The following is a 17,166-nucleotide window of genomic DNA, read 5'->3' as shown; positions in this document are numbered from 1 at the left end:
TCAGCTGTCTCTGTGGGTTTCCCCATCATGTTCTTGACCCCCTCTTCTTGTTCTTCTTTTTTTTTTTTTTTTTTTTTTTTAATGAATGTCGAATGTCATTCATTGAAGGAGGGAGGAGGTCTTAAATACAGACTTACAGCACAATGGGGGAAGCCCAGATGGCAGAAGTTCACTTCTGTTTTTTTTTTTTTGAGCTGAGGATGGAACCCTGGGCCTTGTGCTTGCTAGGCAAGCGCTCTGCCATTGAGCTAAATCCCCTGCTCCTGATCTCCTGATGTTTTACAATCTTGCATCTAAGCAGTTAATGCCCAATATGCCAGATCAGCTTCTGAACTTTTAACCAATATTTCAGAAGATAAAAAAGCCATAAATTTATGATCTCCCCCTCTCCTCATGGCTTAATGCCCCATCTTCTCTCCTCTTTCCCTTTCATCTATTATATACATACACATACACTTGAAATACACAGTACAACCCTGGGTTCAAAAAAAACCTGAAACTATAGTATTTAAACCATGACATACCATGGCATAATTCCCCTGCTCTTAGAGAGGCAGGACAGGCCTCTGAATTCACAAGTGACACCTCTTGGTCAAATGTTCCCTATCCTTTGGCTACATCCTCAGGATGGCTTTGCCCTGTAAAGACTTGGATGCAAGGCCTGCCCTCTCTCTCAGCAGACTGGCTTCCTCCGCACTCTGGAGAGTCTGGGTGTGCTTCAGTAAGAAGTGGCTGATGAAGAGCTTCAGGCCTTCCTGCAACATTCCCAGCTTCGGGTTGTCAGAAACTCTGAAAGGGAATTGGAGACACAGGTCAGGAAGGAGCTGCTCTCCCAGATCTCAGTGCCTGCTAGCTCAAGCAGCAAGGCATAATCTACTTTTAGGCATTTTTTTTTTTTTTTTGGACGATGGGATAAGGCCCAAGGTCTTGTGTAAGACAGACAAATGCTCTGCTATTGAGACACCCCACCGTGCCCCTTATTTAAGGAAACCGATTTTTAGGCAGAACCTTGCTATGCTGTCTAAGCTGGACTCGAACTCAAAGGATCCTCCTTTGCTCAGCCTCTAGAAAAGCTGTGACCATAGGAGTGTCCTTTACCTGGCTTCTCTCTCTCTTTCTCTCTCTCTCTCTCTCTTTCTTTTTAAAAGACAAAGCAGCCTAGGGTGGCTTCAAATTTGGAACTCTCCTGCCTCAGTCTCCAAGGTGCTAGGACTACTGGCACATACTGCCATAACTGGTTGTACCCAATCTCTTCTAAAGTAGGATTCTTTGTTAAGAACTTCTTTTTGGCTGGGCAGTGGTGGTGCACGCCTTTAATCTCAGCACTTGGGAGGCAGAGCCAGGTGGATCTCTGTGGGTTCAAGGCCAGCCTGGTCTATAGATCCAGGACAGGCACCAAAACTACACAGAGAAACCCTGTCTTAAACCCCAAACCCTCTTTTTACTGGGTGTGGTGGTGCATGTGTTTAACCCCAGCACTGATGAGGCAGAGGCATGTGTGGACCTGTAAGATCGAGGTCAGTTTATTCTTCATAGCAAGCTCTAGGCCAGCCAGGGATATATAGTGGGACCCTGTCTCAAAAACAAAATAAAATGAACAAACAAACAAAACCAAAAATCCAAATAAAAATTCTTTCTCCTTCCCGAGACAGGGTCTTACTCTGTCCTGGTCTGGCCTCAGATCCGCCAGGTGGGCCTTGAGCTTATGGCAATTCTTCTCCTTCAGCTCCTTGAATTTTGGGATTACAGGTGTGAACTGAGATGCCCAGCTTTCACTTAAGATCTTGAGGGCTAGGGGTGAGGCTCAGTGGTAGAAGCAGCTTAGCACAGAGGCCTCATAAGAAGAAAGTGAAAAGAACAGCTTAACACGTGTACTGTTACAAACCACTGCTCTCTATTAGGCAAGTCTTACAATTCTTCAATCCAGTGCATAGACATTATAGCTTAGAATTAGGTCTAAAATCACACACTAGGTACAACCCTGGCTTTATAAACTAACAGCCTACTCAAATGACAATCTGCTCTTTTCCCATGTCTTATCAGGAAACACTGGGCACGTACCTTGAGAAAATTAAACCCAGGTCGTCTTCTTCCGTTTCCATCAACAGCTCAGTCAATACTCCCCGGAGGAAGTGGACTCTGGGTTTATCCAATTCACTGAATTCAACTACCTAAGGGTCAGGAGATAGGAAAACATCATCCTGCTGATTCAGTGTTGCCATGATTTGGGACCCTTCCTGTACTTTGCAACAGCAACTGCTGGCAAGCACACAAGAGTACTGCTGGTAGGGTGGGCTGGCTTCTAGGCTGAGAGCCACAGGGCAACAGAGATCACAGCTACAGGGATACACACTCCAAATCTGAGGTTTATTTAGTGAGGGCAAACAGGTTCTGTCCTTTCCTTTGAAGTGGCCACTCTTGAGTTCCAACTCTACACAGAGAGTGTAGGTCAGAGGAGAGGCCAATTAGTACACAATGCACATGTTTCCCAGAAAAGCACCAAGAACTGCACAAAGCATCTCACTCAATTTTAGCAGTAGGAGAAGCATGCTATATGTACACCATGGACTTCCATGCAGAAGTCATTACGCAGAGAACCACAGACATCAACATGGAGAAAACACAAACTCAAGTTGAATTTAAATAGAGCTTCACAATCTCTTCTAAACATCTTTTTCTCCCCAAACTTTGGGGACATTTTCTCTAAAGCATCCAATCCCATACCACAGCAGCCTACTTTGTTTTGTGAGCTTAAATGGCAGGGTCATTTTCCTTCTCTCTTCCAGGCAGCTGCTGAGGTTTTACAGCTTGCCTGTAGCTTTTCCTCTTTAAAATGCTAATAAAATTGCTTATACTCTTAAAAAAAAAAAAAAGCTGCCCAAGTACAGGGTATGGTAACAAAGTTCTGCCTAGAGAGGCCTGAGCTATGCCCCCCCACACACTCTGCTTGCAGATACAGGTACGGGAAAGCACAAAAGCATGCTTAGGAACAAGGAAGGTATTAGAGTGCTCCCCTGAGAAGAGCCAAGGGCACAGACAAGAGACTAGGAACAGGGTCAGGGATGTGTCTAGAGCTCTGTGATGGCTAGTCTTGGTTGTCAACTTAGTTTTGGAACTAAACCCTACTTGTGAGAGATTTTCTGCTTAATTTGAAATAGGAAGATCCACTTCTAATCCAGAGCTTGAGATGGGAAGACATCTTTAATCTGGGCCACATCTTCTGCTGGAAGCCATATAGGGCATGGAAGAAGGAAGCTTTGCTCTTTGCCTGCTTGCCCTGAATTGATAAGCAAGTCCATTCCTCCACTAGCACTGGAGCCTACTTCCTCGGGATTCCAGTGTGTACTGTACACCAGCTGAGGCATCCAATCTCATGAACTCAGTGACTATTAGATTCTTGGATTTTATGCTCACAGCCAACCATTGTTGGATTAGCTGGACTGCAGACTGTAAGTCATTCTAATAAATCCCTTTTCTATATATATCAAGAGATTTATTCCATATGTTGTTACTCTAGAGAACCCTGACTACTACAGCCCTATCACCCACAACTGGCTCCTGCCCACTTCTCACAGTCCTGAGGTACTGCCAGCAGACACCTGGATGAAAGGCAGGACAAATGCACACAGGACACAGGCGGCTGCCCTGCAGACCAGCAATGCCACAGGACACTGAACGTAGTACCCTGACTTGTCTCTACTAGTTACCTCCTTCTGGATTTCTTAGGCTAGCAGCCCACCCTGAATCCCAGCTCCTGTGCTAGGCTTCACTGTCTTCTGTACCGGCGCTTTAGGTGGGGAACTACAGCCTTATGGTATTTTGCAGTGAAGATCCACAACTATGTATTTAAAAGGAGGAAAGTCTGCCCTAGCTAGTCTTACGTCAACTTGACATAAGCCAGGGTCATCTGAGAGGAGGGAGCCTCAGTTGAGAATGCCTCCATAAAATGAGCTGTAGAGATTGATTCAGAAGGGCCCACCCATTGTGGGTCCTCCAGGACCTCTGCATCAGCTCCTGCCCCCAGGCTCCTGTCCTGACTTCCCTCAGTGGTAGACTGTTAGCTGGAAGTGTAAGTGAACTAAACTCCTGCCTCCCCAAGTTGCTTTTGGTCACTGTGTTTATCACAGCGATAGTAACCTGAAGACAAAGGCCTACTTCACTTTATGCTCCCAGCTGAGCTGTGACCAGTGCAGCATTGTATAACTAGGACTTGACTATCAAAGAACCTGGGCTGAAGAGATGGCTCAGCAGGTAGTCACTTGCTGACAAGCCCGATGACCTGAGTTCATTCTCAGAACCCATGTGGTGGAAAGAGAGAACCGATTTCCGAAAGCTGCCTTCTGACCTCGGCACATTTAAGCTCATGCACATAAACACACACAAAGTAGTGTAAAATAAAAGAATGCAAACCCTGTAGTCAGGCACTAATTCTCTAAGTAAATTTACATTATGTATTGATTGGATATTTTCTATGATGGCTATGATAATGAAAACATTTTCATAGCTAGAGGTGGTGGTGGTGGTGGCACCCACCTATTTTAATCCCAGAACCGGGGAGACAGAGGCAGGAGATCTCTGAGTTTGAGGCCAGCCTGGTCTACAGAGTGAGTTCCAGGACAGACAGGGCTACACAGAGAAACCCTGTCTCAAAAAATCAAAAAACACTTCAGAAGTTCAAAAAATGCAATTTTTAAAATACCCCAAATAAAAGAATTTTACTAATTTCTTGCATTATACAAACCTTTAGGATAGAAAGTGGAAGTGATTTTGTCTTCAACAAGTGTGCTACCAGATGAACGAGATTTGAGAACTTAGTGGCTGGCAAATTTTCCAAGTCCCGAAATTTGTCCCATATGCTGAACTGGAAAGTCATCTAGTTAACAGGAAAGAAGAAAGTTAAAATGCAGCAAACTAGTGGAACAATTCACGAAGAACATACTCTAAGGTACTCTATTTCTTAGTCCTCGTCAACAACCCAAGTCGGGACTAAGAGCAACTTCCCTGTCCCTTCCTGACACCATCATCGATGTCCTTTGGTTGTAGTTCTGTCCTACTCATCAACGGCTTTAAAGAAAGGTTGTTAGCAATAGCCAGTTATTAGAGGCCAGTGCCCCGAAACACTGTAGAGGTGCCCAGCCAGCCTGGCCACAATCCTTCCAGCTCTGACAGACAAGCTGCCTTGGGATGTAAGTTCCATCTTCTCTCCAATGCAGGAAGGCCTGGCTGCCTAGCACAGACAATATCCATGACGGGACATGGAACTCCTAGTAGTGAGCCATCCAGATGTTCTGGTGGTCTTCTACGTTACCTGGAATCTCCTTTCATAGCTGCAGAACTTGCTAGCCAGGAAAGCGTAGAAAGGGTTGTAGGATTTTTCCTGCAGGCAGCAATCCATGAGGATGTGAACAATCTCTCTCTCCTGCTGGTCCTTCAGCCCAAGTCTGCAGACAAACAGTGAGACCAAGAATGTATTCTAATTTCAATTTTTATGGCAAAATCAGCCCCTTTCTGGCTGAGGAGTCCAGGGGAAAATGAGTTGGTAAAGATAGTGGTGCAGTCACATATTGGGCCACAACCCAGTCTTATTCCTAGCTTCTGTGGGTCTCAGTTTTCCTAATAACATGGCGAAATGTGAGGCACAATACAACTCCACGTTGTAGAGTTGTAGTGTAGAGCTTCAAAGCCAAGGACTGGTTCTTTTTAAAAAAGGATTTATTTATTTATTATGTATACAGAAGAGGGTGCCAGATCTCATTACAGATGGTTGTGAGCCACCATGTGGTTGCTGGGAATTGAACTCAGGACCTCTGGAAGAGCAGTTGGTGCTCTTAACCTCTAAGCCATCTCTCCAGCCCAAGGACTGGTTCTTGAAGGCAATACAGAGGACTCTCCTGTGATGGCAAGAAGCTGGGTATGGTTAAGGAAACAACTTTACTTTTTGATTTTTTAAATTATGTTTTAAAATTTTTATTTTTATGTATGGGTTTTTGCTTGCATGCATGCCTGTGCATCACCTGTATGCCTACTGCCCGTGGGGACCAAAAGCAGGCATCTGAGGCCCTACAACTGGAGTACAGATAGTGTTTGTGAGCTGCCACATGGGTGCTAGTAAACAACTTGGGTTCTGCGGAAGAGTAGTAGCAGGTGCTCTTAAATTCTGAACCATCTCACTAGACACTTACTTCCTGACTTGTTTTGTTTCAAGACAGGGTTTCTCTGTGTAGCCCTGGCTGTCCTGGGACTTGCTCTGTAGATGATAGGTTGCACCACCATGCCCAGCAATGTTTGAAAACACTGAAATTAACTAGGATGTTCTAGTTTCCTTATGCTTTTCTGATAAAAACACTGTGATGAAGAGGGGCTTGAGGAGCAAAGGGTTTATTTATCTGGCTGACACTTTTAGGTCGCAATCTATCACTGAGGCAAATCAGAGCAAGAAGCACAGAGGAATGCTGTTTACTGGCTTACCCTCTGGCTTACTCATGCTAGGCTAGTTCTTATTTGACCCAGCACCACCTGCTTGGGATGATGCTGCCCACAGTGGCTGAGTCTTGCATCAGTTAAGACAGTCCCTTAGTATGCACAATTACTCTACTGAGATTCTTTTCAGATGACTCTAGGCCATGTCAAGTTAATGCTAACCAGGCCATAACAACAGTGAAGGAAATCCTTTTTGACATAAAGGACATTAGTCAGAACTGGAACATTTCCCAAAGGTCATGTGTTGAGGGCTCAGTCCTTAGCCCATGTGCTACTGGAGGTGAAGGAACCTTGAGAAGGCCTAGTGGAAGGGAAGTCAGGTCACTGGGGACATGCCCTTCAAGGGGATACAGGGAAGCTGGATCTTCTTCTACTTGCCAACTTCCATTAAATAAGCAGGTCTCTTCTACCACACATTTCTGCAATGATGTATTATCCCACCACTACCAGAGCAACAGGGCCAAGTGACTGTGGACTAAAACTATAGGTCCAAATAACTCTTCCTCCTTCAGGTTGATTTTCTGTCACAGTGATACAAAGTTGACTAGCAATGGACAAGTCTGACCCTTTGACTGGACAAGATAATCTTCCTTTAACAAAGTACTCAGAAACAGACACTGACAGGGAGACTCAGTGCTACTGACATTCAGCAAATAGTATGGTCTCAGAAACATGAGCAAGCTCAAGGTTTCCATATCAACAAGGCCCAGTTCAGAAATTTGTACTTATCTCTAAGTTTGAAGCAGATAAAGGAAGGATTTAAGATCCAAATGTTCAGACACTTAGTAAAATTTACAACTTTTAAGTCAGAAAGAGACAACAAAGCTGGGTACCTAACACTGCCAGCCAAGCTCTCACCTCATGCCACACATGCTACTTACCAAGGGCATACTAGTAGGGATCTATTGGTGAAATTAAGGCCATTCCACGTAGTTAAAAGGGAGGTTTATTTTGTGGGCTAACTTACAAATGAAGGGATAGGTTGTAGGGTCTGGCAAAGGTATGGCACAGTCCGGCGGTGTTCTCTGGAGAACTCTGCTCAGTCTACCTCCTGCGTCCAGGGTCCCAGAACTGAGAGAGAGCTCTCCTCTTGATCCTGGGTCTTCTGCTTCCTCCTCCGCCCTGCCTTGTGGGCGTGACTATTACCGAAGCCTCAGTGGGGGTTGGAACTTCCAGGCCAAGGCTGGGATGGCTACCCACTACAGGGATCAATGTCTTATGAGGTTCACATGGGACCCAGAAACCCAGGTGAGAGGAAAGTAATGGAAAGTGGCTCAAATTACCCCGAAGTTAAAAGCTAGATCAACGTACTTTATTATGTCTATTAAATATCAGACTAAAATGTTCATAGCAATGCTTACTTCAGCAGCTTTTCAAAAGCATCCAAGAAGTCCTCACTTGTCATTATAGTGCAGAATATGTTCCTCCTGACATCAGTGTTCATTCTCTGCTTCCTTGCAAGCTCTAGCATCTTGGAGCTAACCTGAAAAGAAAGAGAACTGTGTCCAGACCCTCCCATCATCCAGATGCAAGGAGTCTCCTCAGAAACAGGACACTGTTCCTGAGCACAGCATGTTTCTGAACTTGAATTTCTGAAGCGTAACATACACATTTGAGCACAACGTGACTGTAAACCATATGTACATGTATGCACGTAAATGCCATGTCTGTATTCTTAGGCAACTCCCACAGGGAGAAAAGCTCAGTGGAAGCCTTCTCAGGAGGTGGATTGGTCTGTGGGTCAGATTTGTGCATCAAATAAAGATCAAGTTCAGATACAAGCAGCTGCCAGCGCCTGGGAGCCAGAATTTGTGAGACCACAGTCCCCAGGAAGAAAGTCAAAAAGGAAATTGGAGTCCCAACTTGAATCCACAGTAGGGACTGCAACACACACCCCCTGGAACAGCATGAGCCTGAGCTCCAACAACAGCTCTCAAATGAGATTCATTGTCACCTTTTTCTCATTCTACTCCACGTCTAGGTTTTGTTTGAATTGGGTTTTTGAACTTTTTTGTTCATTTTTGTTTTTTTGAAACAGGGTTTCACTGTGTAGCTAGCCCTGGCTGTCCTGTTACTCACTCTATTGATCAGGCTGTCCTCGAACTCACAGAGATCCACCAACCTCTGCCACCACCACCCATCAGGTTTTAGAACTTTTAAAAATTCTTAAGAAGCAGAGGAACGGACTGAATTCTATACTGACAGGAGCTACTTCTATGAAGCCTCCTGACAAGCCAGTGCACTCCAAGAACACTTGGGAATAACGGGAGCTGGTGGAGGCAGAGGAGACTGCTGACAGAGCAGGCCAGGCAGCCAACTGGGATCCTCATACCGTTCCTGCAAGTGGCTTCTGTAAGAGTGTTTGATGACTGTTGTCGATCATTGGGGTCCCACTCCATGCAGACCCCACAATCCACCAGCGACCAGTCTGCTCTGCGTTTAAGATGCCGTCCCAGGAGATTCGAAGCTGAGTCTCAGAACCTGAGCCAGCATTGCGTACCTGATGAAAAGAAAAGGTGTCATGAAGTGCTTCGGCTGGCTCACGCTCCACACTTGTCACGCTTTGTTTGAAAATGGCAGTTTTGGTGTAGGATTATGGCAATGAATCATGGACAACTGGAACAGTTAGCCTGTTTGGAAAAAGGCCAGAAAGAGCCGTCAGCTCTCGTGCTGTTTGTGAAGTCTATGGGTTCCTTATCACATGTGTGTGACCTGGGCTCTACAACAATGACTATGTGACTAAAGACAAGAACGACCTTGGTAACCACCTCACACCTTACGGCAGGAGCTTCCTGGTCCCAGGTGGGGCCTGGCCTTCTGAGTCTCAACAGAGGATCCTATCATACGGCCTTAGCTTAGCACCTCAGCAGACTAATACTGGGCATCCGACCAACTTGATGATTCCTGTGCAGGGAGGTTCCACGGTCTCACTACAGATATACAGTTTCTAAGACTTGAGCTGCACATAGTGTGACCAGTCACAATGGGTCCATGATGGCATGGCAGCGGCTCAGGACAAACCAGAATAGGGTGTCACTCACCAGAGCCCTCTGTAACTTCCTTAGTCTCTCCACAGGCTCTGGATCATAGCCAGGGATTTTACGCATGTCATTGTTTTTCAGAGCCAGCATTGTCTCCAACATGAACCGCACCTTAAAGGAGAAGTAACCGAACTCATCATTTAACAGTTACTAAGGATGCCATGGGCAAGACACACCTTGGCTGAAGCACATGGTCCTCACTGATGAGAACACCGGTAGCCTGGAGGTGGTCTATGATACCTTTAATACCTCATTTAGCAGAGTATTTTAAAACAGACGTGGCTCACTATCCAGAGGGCTTCTCTCTTCCACTCCCACAACCCAGCCCTAGTATGAGGGTGACCCAGAATCCTTTCTGGCAAATCCTTCTTCAAGACTTATCTAGATGCCAAGTTGGATATCCAGAAGGGAATAATCTTCCCTTCCAGCCTCAGATCTCTTCTTTATATCCCGCAGGATGACCCCAAATTCCCATTCCATGTTCCTGCTCCTCCAAAAGTCACTTACTTCTGACTCCCAAGACTACATCCACTACCAACACACTCACATGCTACTTTTGTTTCGAGACTCCTGAAGCCCTTTCCCCTGCTTTGGCCACCTCCCATCTTTTCTACAATGGGGTCAAAGCAGCCCCCAAAGAAGACCATCTGCCAATAACTATCTGCTCAGATCTTCTTCCACTCAAGAAAAAACCTGGCTCCTTGGGCCCTCTCTTCTCCTCTCTGGTCAAGCCTCCACACTGGTGCTCTTCAACATTCTCCCTTCTCCCTGGGGTTTCTCAGGTACTGTCCTAAGCCCTCAGATGGGGTGGGAGCTGTGAGCCCATTTTATAGAGGGAACTGGCTGGCAAGACTAAGTCTCTGCTGCTCAGACACAGTGCTACACAGCCGACCCAGGCTGACACCTAGGCCTGGGAAAGAGCTTCTGAGAGGGCAAACCAATCAGTCTTAGTCATAAAATATGTATGGGTTCTTAATGAAGAAACAAGGTTCAAGCATCACATGGTGGTACACACCTGTAACCCCAGCACTCAGAAGAAGATCATGAGCTTGAGGCCAGCCTGGGCTACATAGTAAGACTTCATCTCAAAAAATGGAAGGAAACAAAAACCAATCCCTCAAAACCGAGGTCAGTTTGCAGACTAAAGACAAAGGCACAGCACTAGGAAAGGCAGAAGGGAACAGAGAGCATCAGGGCACCAGCGAGCGCTCAGCCAGACACTCATTGGTACCGTCACTCTACTTCACGGGGACTCAGCAGGTCAAAGGGCACTCCTACCCTGTTCTGGTCCTGAAATTTGCCGCCTGCCTCACTGGCCTTGGCCTGGGCTTCTGTGATCAGCTCCTTAAGGGACAAGGCATCATCTTTTCTCAATGCAAAGCCCACATTTTTCAGCATCAGCAGGATCAGCTCAATGTCTTTTTCCGTAAAAGTTCCAACAAGCTTCTTCAAGATGTCAAAGATGAGGAGAGACTGTACCACGTGGAAGTTGTACAAATGGGCAATCATGGTAAACAGGTTGTCCAGTTCTTTCCCCTCACCTCCATCTTTATAGACATCATCAAACTTCTTCACCACAGCCTCAAGGAAGCAAGCACCAACCTGAAGGAGATGAAGAATTGTCATCATGTCATCCTGGGACCTGACTGTCAAACCGCACAAACACCTATAAAGCACAACATGAGTACAGGTGGGGTAAGAACTCCAGCGGGGAGCTGGTAACTCAGAATGCAGATTCCAGTAACTCAGGCTTCACATACTGATGAGAAGATTCTAATAATCAACACAGCACTGAGTGCTTGCCTCAGCATACAAACCTTTTCTGTAAAAATACTCTCATTTCTTTAGAATCAACAACAAAGGGGTTTCTAGCCAGATGTCACTGTGGCACCCTAGAAAAAGTTCTTTAAAAAAATGATGGCAAGATGGCTCTGCATAAAGGAGCTGGCTTCCCACCTGATGACCTGAGTTTGATGTCAGAATCTGTGTAAAGGGGATAGCCAGGGGACAGCAGTGGGCCAAGAACTAGCAGATGCCTGATGAAGCTGGGCAAGGTCACTGTGGTGTGTCCTTTTGCTGTTCTAGAACATTCGATTTACAATTCCTAAGCGTATGCTGGGGAAGAAGGCCAGATCAACCTGTGGTGGATCTGAACGAAGGCAGTGAAAACTGAAGGCAGAAATGGCAGTCACTCCTGCTGGTAGCATCGTCTTGTGACTACTTCCTCTTGCAGGATACCCAGCTGGGAGATGAGTAAGGCAGCTGTGACAGATGGGAAAGAAGGGCTGCTCATGAGAGTGACTGAGGACAGACTGGCAGGGTAGGCATCACTGGGTGTGAGTCCCAGCATTTGGTCTGGATCTCTAGGAACTAGGCAGGGGTGAGCAGGTTGTGGTCTGCTAGTCAAAATCTGGTTTAATGTCATTTGGACCTGTGCATATTTATGCTAAATTTCACATCAGGTAAGACATGTAGACGTACAAGGGCAGATGAGATCCACATACAGCCCAGAGTGTAATGGGCAAGTATACACAGGATTGCTAGACTGCAAAACCATGAAGCTAGAAAGACTGGCAATACTGATTTCTGGAGGCCCAAACTAAAGATGCGAGGCTTGATTCCCTGGAGAGAAACCTAAGCACACCCTCCTCTAGTAGCACCACCATCTTAGCTCATGTTAACAGAGTCAGGATGCTTCAGAGAGCAAGAAACATTGAGACTATGTTTTCAGCACACAAATAGGCTAAAATTTAAATTCTATTAATGTTTTTAAAATTAAACATACTGGTATAACTTAGAGATAGGAAAAAAACTCATGTTGCCAACACTGATTCTGGTATGTGAATTTTAGCATAAATCTGCAAAGGCCTGAATGTTAAGTGATTGAGAAAAGGCACACAGTAGCTGAGATCAGCTTTAATATTCTTTTTCCTTCCATGAGTTCCTGGGAGGTTTTTCTCAGTACAGTTTAATGGGAACCAGCATCCTGAGGACGCAGCACATCTAGCACAAGCTTTAGCAGATGCCATTAGCTAAAGTACTCTAATGACTTCCCCCTGAACAAGTCATCTCATTGTCCTTCATGCTATTAGCAAAGGTTTAAATGGGAAGTAGAACCAATAATTTCAGGTTTTCAAATCAAGTAAATTCCTGATGCTCTGTGGTAGTCATATCTACGACTTTTAAAATAACTCACTGAAATGCTGTCTGCACTCAAATCACTTTGATTAAGTCTGCTAAACTGTCCCAGTGTGGTACAGGATGGGGAAGGCACCACAACAGCCATAGAATAGTCAATTACTGTGATTATGGAGCACCAGGAAAGCTGTCCAGGGTGTCCATTACACTTTGTAATGGCAAGAAAATGGACTCAGGCATTCACACATGAAACTAAACATAGCCCTGGGGTGGGGGTGGAGGGGCGCACTACAGAAGCACAATTCCTGAGACAGCCAATGTCGATCTTGCACAGCGGGGGCTTTTGAGGTAGTTAGGCCCTCTCTCCTCTGCCCTGAGCTTCCCAGTGCCTTAACTTCTCAAACTCACCAACGCCATGCTAGAATACTATTCCACACGACACAGTCAGCGTATGGAGAAAGGGCACAGGGGTACCTCTATTCCAACCGTGTGGTGAAGGATGCTGACTAAGAGGACATGCTCCATCATCAGTCTGCTGGGCATAGCTGAGGCAGTGACACAGGCATCCATGAGGGCAGAGGTCAGGGTGTCGCTCATGTGCTTTCTGCTGTGGGCCATGTACAGCTCCTCCAGCTGCCCACTTATGGATGCCATGTTTGGCTCACTCAACCTGCAGGAGTATGAGCAAAGTGTTACTGAAACATTCTGTTTTGTGTATATTTCCTATATACACCGTGTACCTGTGCTTCATACTGAACCTGCTGTCAAAACAACAGGTAATGGCGGAATGACAGGATATCATGGAAACAGCATGAGTTTTAATGAAAAAGAAATAAAAAGCACAGAGGAAGGAAGAGGAGGCGTGACAAAGGCTGGCATGAGAGTCGTTTGTGAAAGAACAGCCATGCATCTTGATATTGGTGGCAGTCACCCAAATCTGCATTTGACAAAACTGCACAGAATCAGTCTCAACCTCTCTCTTGTAAAAAGGATGAGACCTGAAAACACTGTGGAAGCTGTTATCTTGAACTTCTGATCCTCCTCCATGTACCTCCAGAGTCCTGGGATTACATACATTACAGGCATGCACCACCATGCTTGGTTTATGTGGTTTGGTCAGCTAGGGCTTCAGGCTTTGTGCATGTTAGATGAGGACTCTACCAACTTAGCCACACCCCCAGCTCTCTCTGTTGTTGTTTTTAAACTGTAGTATAGGCTGGGAGTGATTCCTCTAAGGACCTCCCTACGTCCTGATAACTCCCAGTGATCTATAATAAGTTAAGCAACAAAGGACAATACATATTTGAAATCTGACAAAATTAGACAAGGTGCTAGAGGCCAGGACAGTGGTCATCTTTAGAGGGCTTGGAAGAGAGACCTGAATGAGGCTGAGTGAGGGACACGAAGAAGTGGAGAAGGGCTTCAGACAAGTAATTCCGAGTCATCTGTTAAATCTGGACAGCCAACAGGGAAAGGTGACAAATTCCCATCCATGTGGCTTAAAAAAAAAAAAAAAGAAGAAGAAAACAAATGGTGGCTGAGACCCTGTTCACCACCAGATGAATTCACTTTTGCAGGGAGGGGTGACTTTATCTGGGCCATTCCTGGGATGACACAGAACCCTGCCCTCCCTGTTCCTTCCTGCTTCTAAGAATGACCGGTGGGAGGTCTTCAAACATGGAAAGGGCAATATTAAACAGCTGAGCATCCTATCTCTTCAAGGTTAGGTCCAGTTATCTCACACACAAGGATCCAGAACACTGTCTAGTCCTAGGCCCATCGTTTGCTCTTTAGATGGTTTCTATAGTTAAATGATAATATGTCATAATTCTGTCAGGTCACCTGTTAACTAGGCCTTTAACGTGCTTCTTCAGCCTTTCCAGCTCTTCTTTCTTGTGGGCATTCACTGTCTCCTCGCCCCTCAACCGAGGTGGGATGTATTTTTCACCACTTTCAACACAGTGACTTTCCTTGAAGATAGGAAGAAAATTGCAAAAAATTTACAGTGGACACACATTTAGCATTTTTCCACGTTATGTACTCTAAACACTAACCTCATGAGGATTTGGAGCAGCTATCATTACAGGCCACGGTTGTTTAACAAAAGTTAAGTTCTACTGTGTGAATGCCTGCAATGGCCTGGGTGGGCCTTCCCTTCAGCAGGCTGTGGCTGCCATGGTGCGTCACCGCCAATACTGTCCTGTACCCTGCTCTCTCCCTCACCCCGTTTGGAATGACAGCCCACAGGGCCTACAGGTTGTTGGGTGTCATACCTGATGTTCCATGTCATCTTCCGAAGAACTTTCGCTCTTTTCTACCGCCTCCGCAAAGCGGACTCTCTTGTTCCCTTTACTTCCTAGCGTCTCAAATTCTGCTTTTTTCTCCCTTTGCGAGTTTACATCCTCCTGATCCGCTTGCGAGTCTGAGTCCTCCTCGCTTTCCTCGGAACTGCTCTCTAGGTCACTCTCCAAGAGTGTCTGTCCAGTCTCCACCTTTTCTTCCTCCTCCTCCTCCTCCTCGCTGCTTTCGTACAGGCCGCCGCCTCTCCCACATTCCAGGGCCCCCAGGATGTAATCTAGCCCGTCGCGGGCGAAGCTGAGCGGCACCGAGCTGCCGTCGCCCTTCTTCTTGCGCTTGTTCAGGCCGAGGCATCGCTCCAGCTTTCGGATCTCTCGGTCCTCCTCCTCGTTGGCCGCTAGAAGAGCCCGTTTCCGGGCGGCGGCGGTGGCGGTGGCGGGACCCGGTTTTCCAGGGGCACTTTTAGCCTTGGCCTTAGTTGAGATCGCCGTAGCCTTGGAAGGGGAAATCTTAGCCTTAGCCTGGGTCGCCGTGGCCTTAACGTTAGCGGAGGAAGCCTTGGCCTTGGCGGGGTTCGCCGTGGCCGAGGCAGGGGTCGGTCGCGTCTCGGAGGGCGGCGGAGCCTCCCGGCCTCCGGTAAGGCCGACATTAGCCTCTTGGTCCCCGGACCCGGAGCCCACCGTCCTCTGCAGGCGCCGCGCTTTCCTCAGGTGTCGCTTCTCCTTACGAAGCTCCTTGCGGCTCTTTCGCCCGCTGGGCAGGGAGCGCGCCACAGCGCCCTGGCCCTGGCGGCCTTCGAGGGTCTCACTCTCCGAGGTAGCTCGCACGAAGTCCTCCACGGCCAGCCGCAGCCGCTTCAGGGCCCCCTCCCCGCCACCCGGACCACGGAAGCCGCCGTTACGCTTCGGGCGAGCCATGCGCCGGTGCGCTCCACCTCGGCCCGCAGCACCCATACCTGCAGACACGGCTAACTTCCGGGATGCCCAGTTGCACGACTTCCGCTAGGGGCGGAACTTCCGGACGAGAGCTTCTGAGAGACTAGAAAGTTGGGATGGGAGGACGGTGCCCTCTGCTGGTCGGAGGGCAGCAGTCACAGACACAGGCAGATCTTTGCGTTCAACCAAGTCTGGCCTACAGAGTTCCAGGACAGCCAGGGACACACAGAGAAACCCCTGTCTTAAAAACAAAAACAAAAACAAAAAACCCGAAGCTCCAGCATTTTGTTTTGGGGTGCACAGAAGAACTCACCCTAGCTATACATTCCACACATAGCATAACTTCCACACATTCTTGCATTTCTGTGCATGCATGCATGCGTACCCAAGGGAAGGCACTCAATACCGTTTGTCTATATATCTTTTTTCTTTCTTCTTTTGAGACAGTGCCTAAGTCAGCAGCACTCCCTAGCTGAGTCTCTGGAGTAGCTAGGACTCCAGGCCCACAGCATTGCACCTGACTAGTTATTTCCAACATTTGTATATTAGAAGTGACGCTATGATAAATACCTTTGAATATATAGCATCTATATTTTCAGGAATAGAGCCTGAAGGCCACATCCTAAGAAGGGTGATTTCTGAAGCTATGAGTTTGTAAAATGTTTGAAGATACTGCTGGCTTCATAGGGTGAATGAAGATTGGGTAAGGTAACAGGTGCATAGAGCTTAGAGCAATGCCTGATCCACGCTGAATACATACCCAGAGTTACGAGTCCACAAGGTTACTGCTGTTACTGTTAGCAATGGCACAGCTCCTGTTTGAGTCACACAATCTGTGAATCAAGGGAAGATACAGCCGCAGTGTCTTCACCAATGATGTCGAGGGACGAGAGTGGGTGCTCTCGAATCCTATGGGGTCCCAAGAGAATGACCTGAAGGAATATGGGGGAAGGTGCTGGGTAGAGCGGGAGGGTAGAGCCTGTCTGGAGGAAGATGGGGTATCTGTGTCATGGTTGCTGTGATGGTGAGTTTTCTTGTAAACTTGATGTAAACTAGGGTCAATCTGGGTAGAGGGAAATGTCAACTGAGAAAATACCTTCATTGGGCTGCTCTGTAGGCAAGTCTTTGAGGCATTTTCTTGATTAATTGTGGTGTAGGAGGGCTCAGCCCACGGGGGTGGTGTCGCTCCCGCTCAAGTGATCAGGGGAGGTACAGGATGTCCAGGTGTTATGGAGGTTGTGATCCCCAGGGAAAGACCATAAACACAATGGAAT

General features: G+C 46.9%; 1 protein-coding gene across 1 annotated transcript; it reads right to left on the bottom strand.

The window, feature by feature from the left end:
* Nucleotides 1–266: 266 nt before the first annotated feature.
* Nucleotides 267–16,049, bottom strand: Nom1 (nucleolar protein with MIF4G domain 1). The gene is made up of 11 exons (XM_036182716.1): nt 14,933–16,049; nt 14,502–14,629; nt 13,134–13,329; nt 10,800–11,123; nt 9,522–9,632; nt 8,813–8,980; nt 7,842–7,963; nt 5,309–5,441; nt 4,742–4,873; nt 2,062–2,171; nt 267–789 (listed from the first exon to the last, which is right to left on the bottom strand). Exons 1-11 carry the CDS (start codon nt 15,908–15,910, stop codon nt 615–617), a joined length of 2,577 nt encoding a protein of 858 aa, XP_036038609.1. The 5' UTR covers nt 15,911–16,049; the 3' UTR covers nt 267–614.
* Between the last annotated feature and the right edge of the window lie 1,117 nt (nt 16,050–17,166).

Source organism: Onychomys torridus, chromosome 3, assembly GCF_903995425.1.
Source record: "Onychomys torridus chromosome 3, mOncTor1.1, whole genome shotgun sequence".
Lineage (NCBI taxonomy): Eukaryota > Metazoa > Chordata > Mammalia > Rodentia > Cricetidae > Onychomys > Onychomys torridus.
This window is presented reverse-complemented; position numbering and strand designations above follow the sequence as displayed.

Excerpts from the sequence above, each read along its gene's own strand:
- Nom1 (XM_036182716.1), bottom strand. The coding sequence starts at position 15,910 with ATGGGTGCTGCGGGCCGAGGTGGAGCGCACCGGCGCATGGCTCGCCCG. Across the intron at positions 14,630-14,932 it reads AAGATGACATGGAACATCAG|GAAAGTCACTGTGTTGAAAG; the intron begins GTATGACACCCA and ends CCTATCTTCAAG. Across the intron at positions 2,172-4,741 it reads TTCCACTTTCTATCCTAAAG|GTAGTTGAATTCAGTGAATT; the intron begins GTTTGTATAATG and ends CCTGACCCTTAG.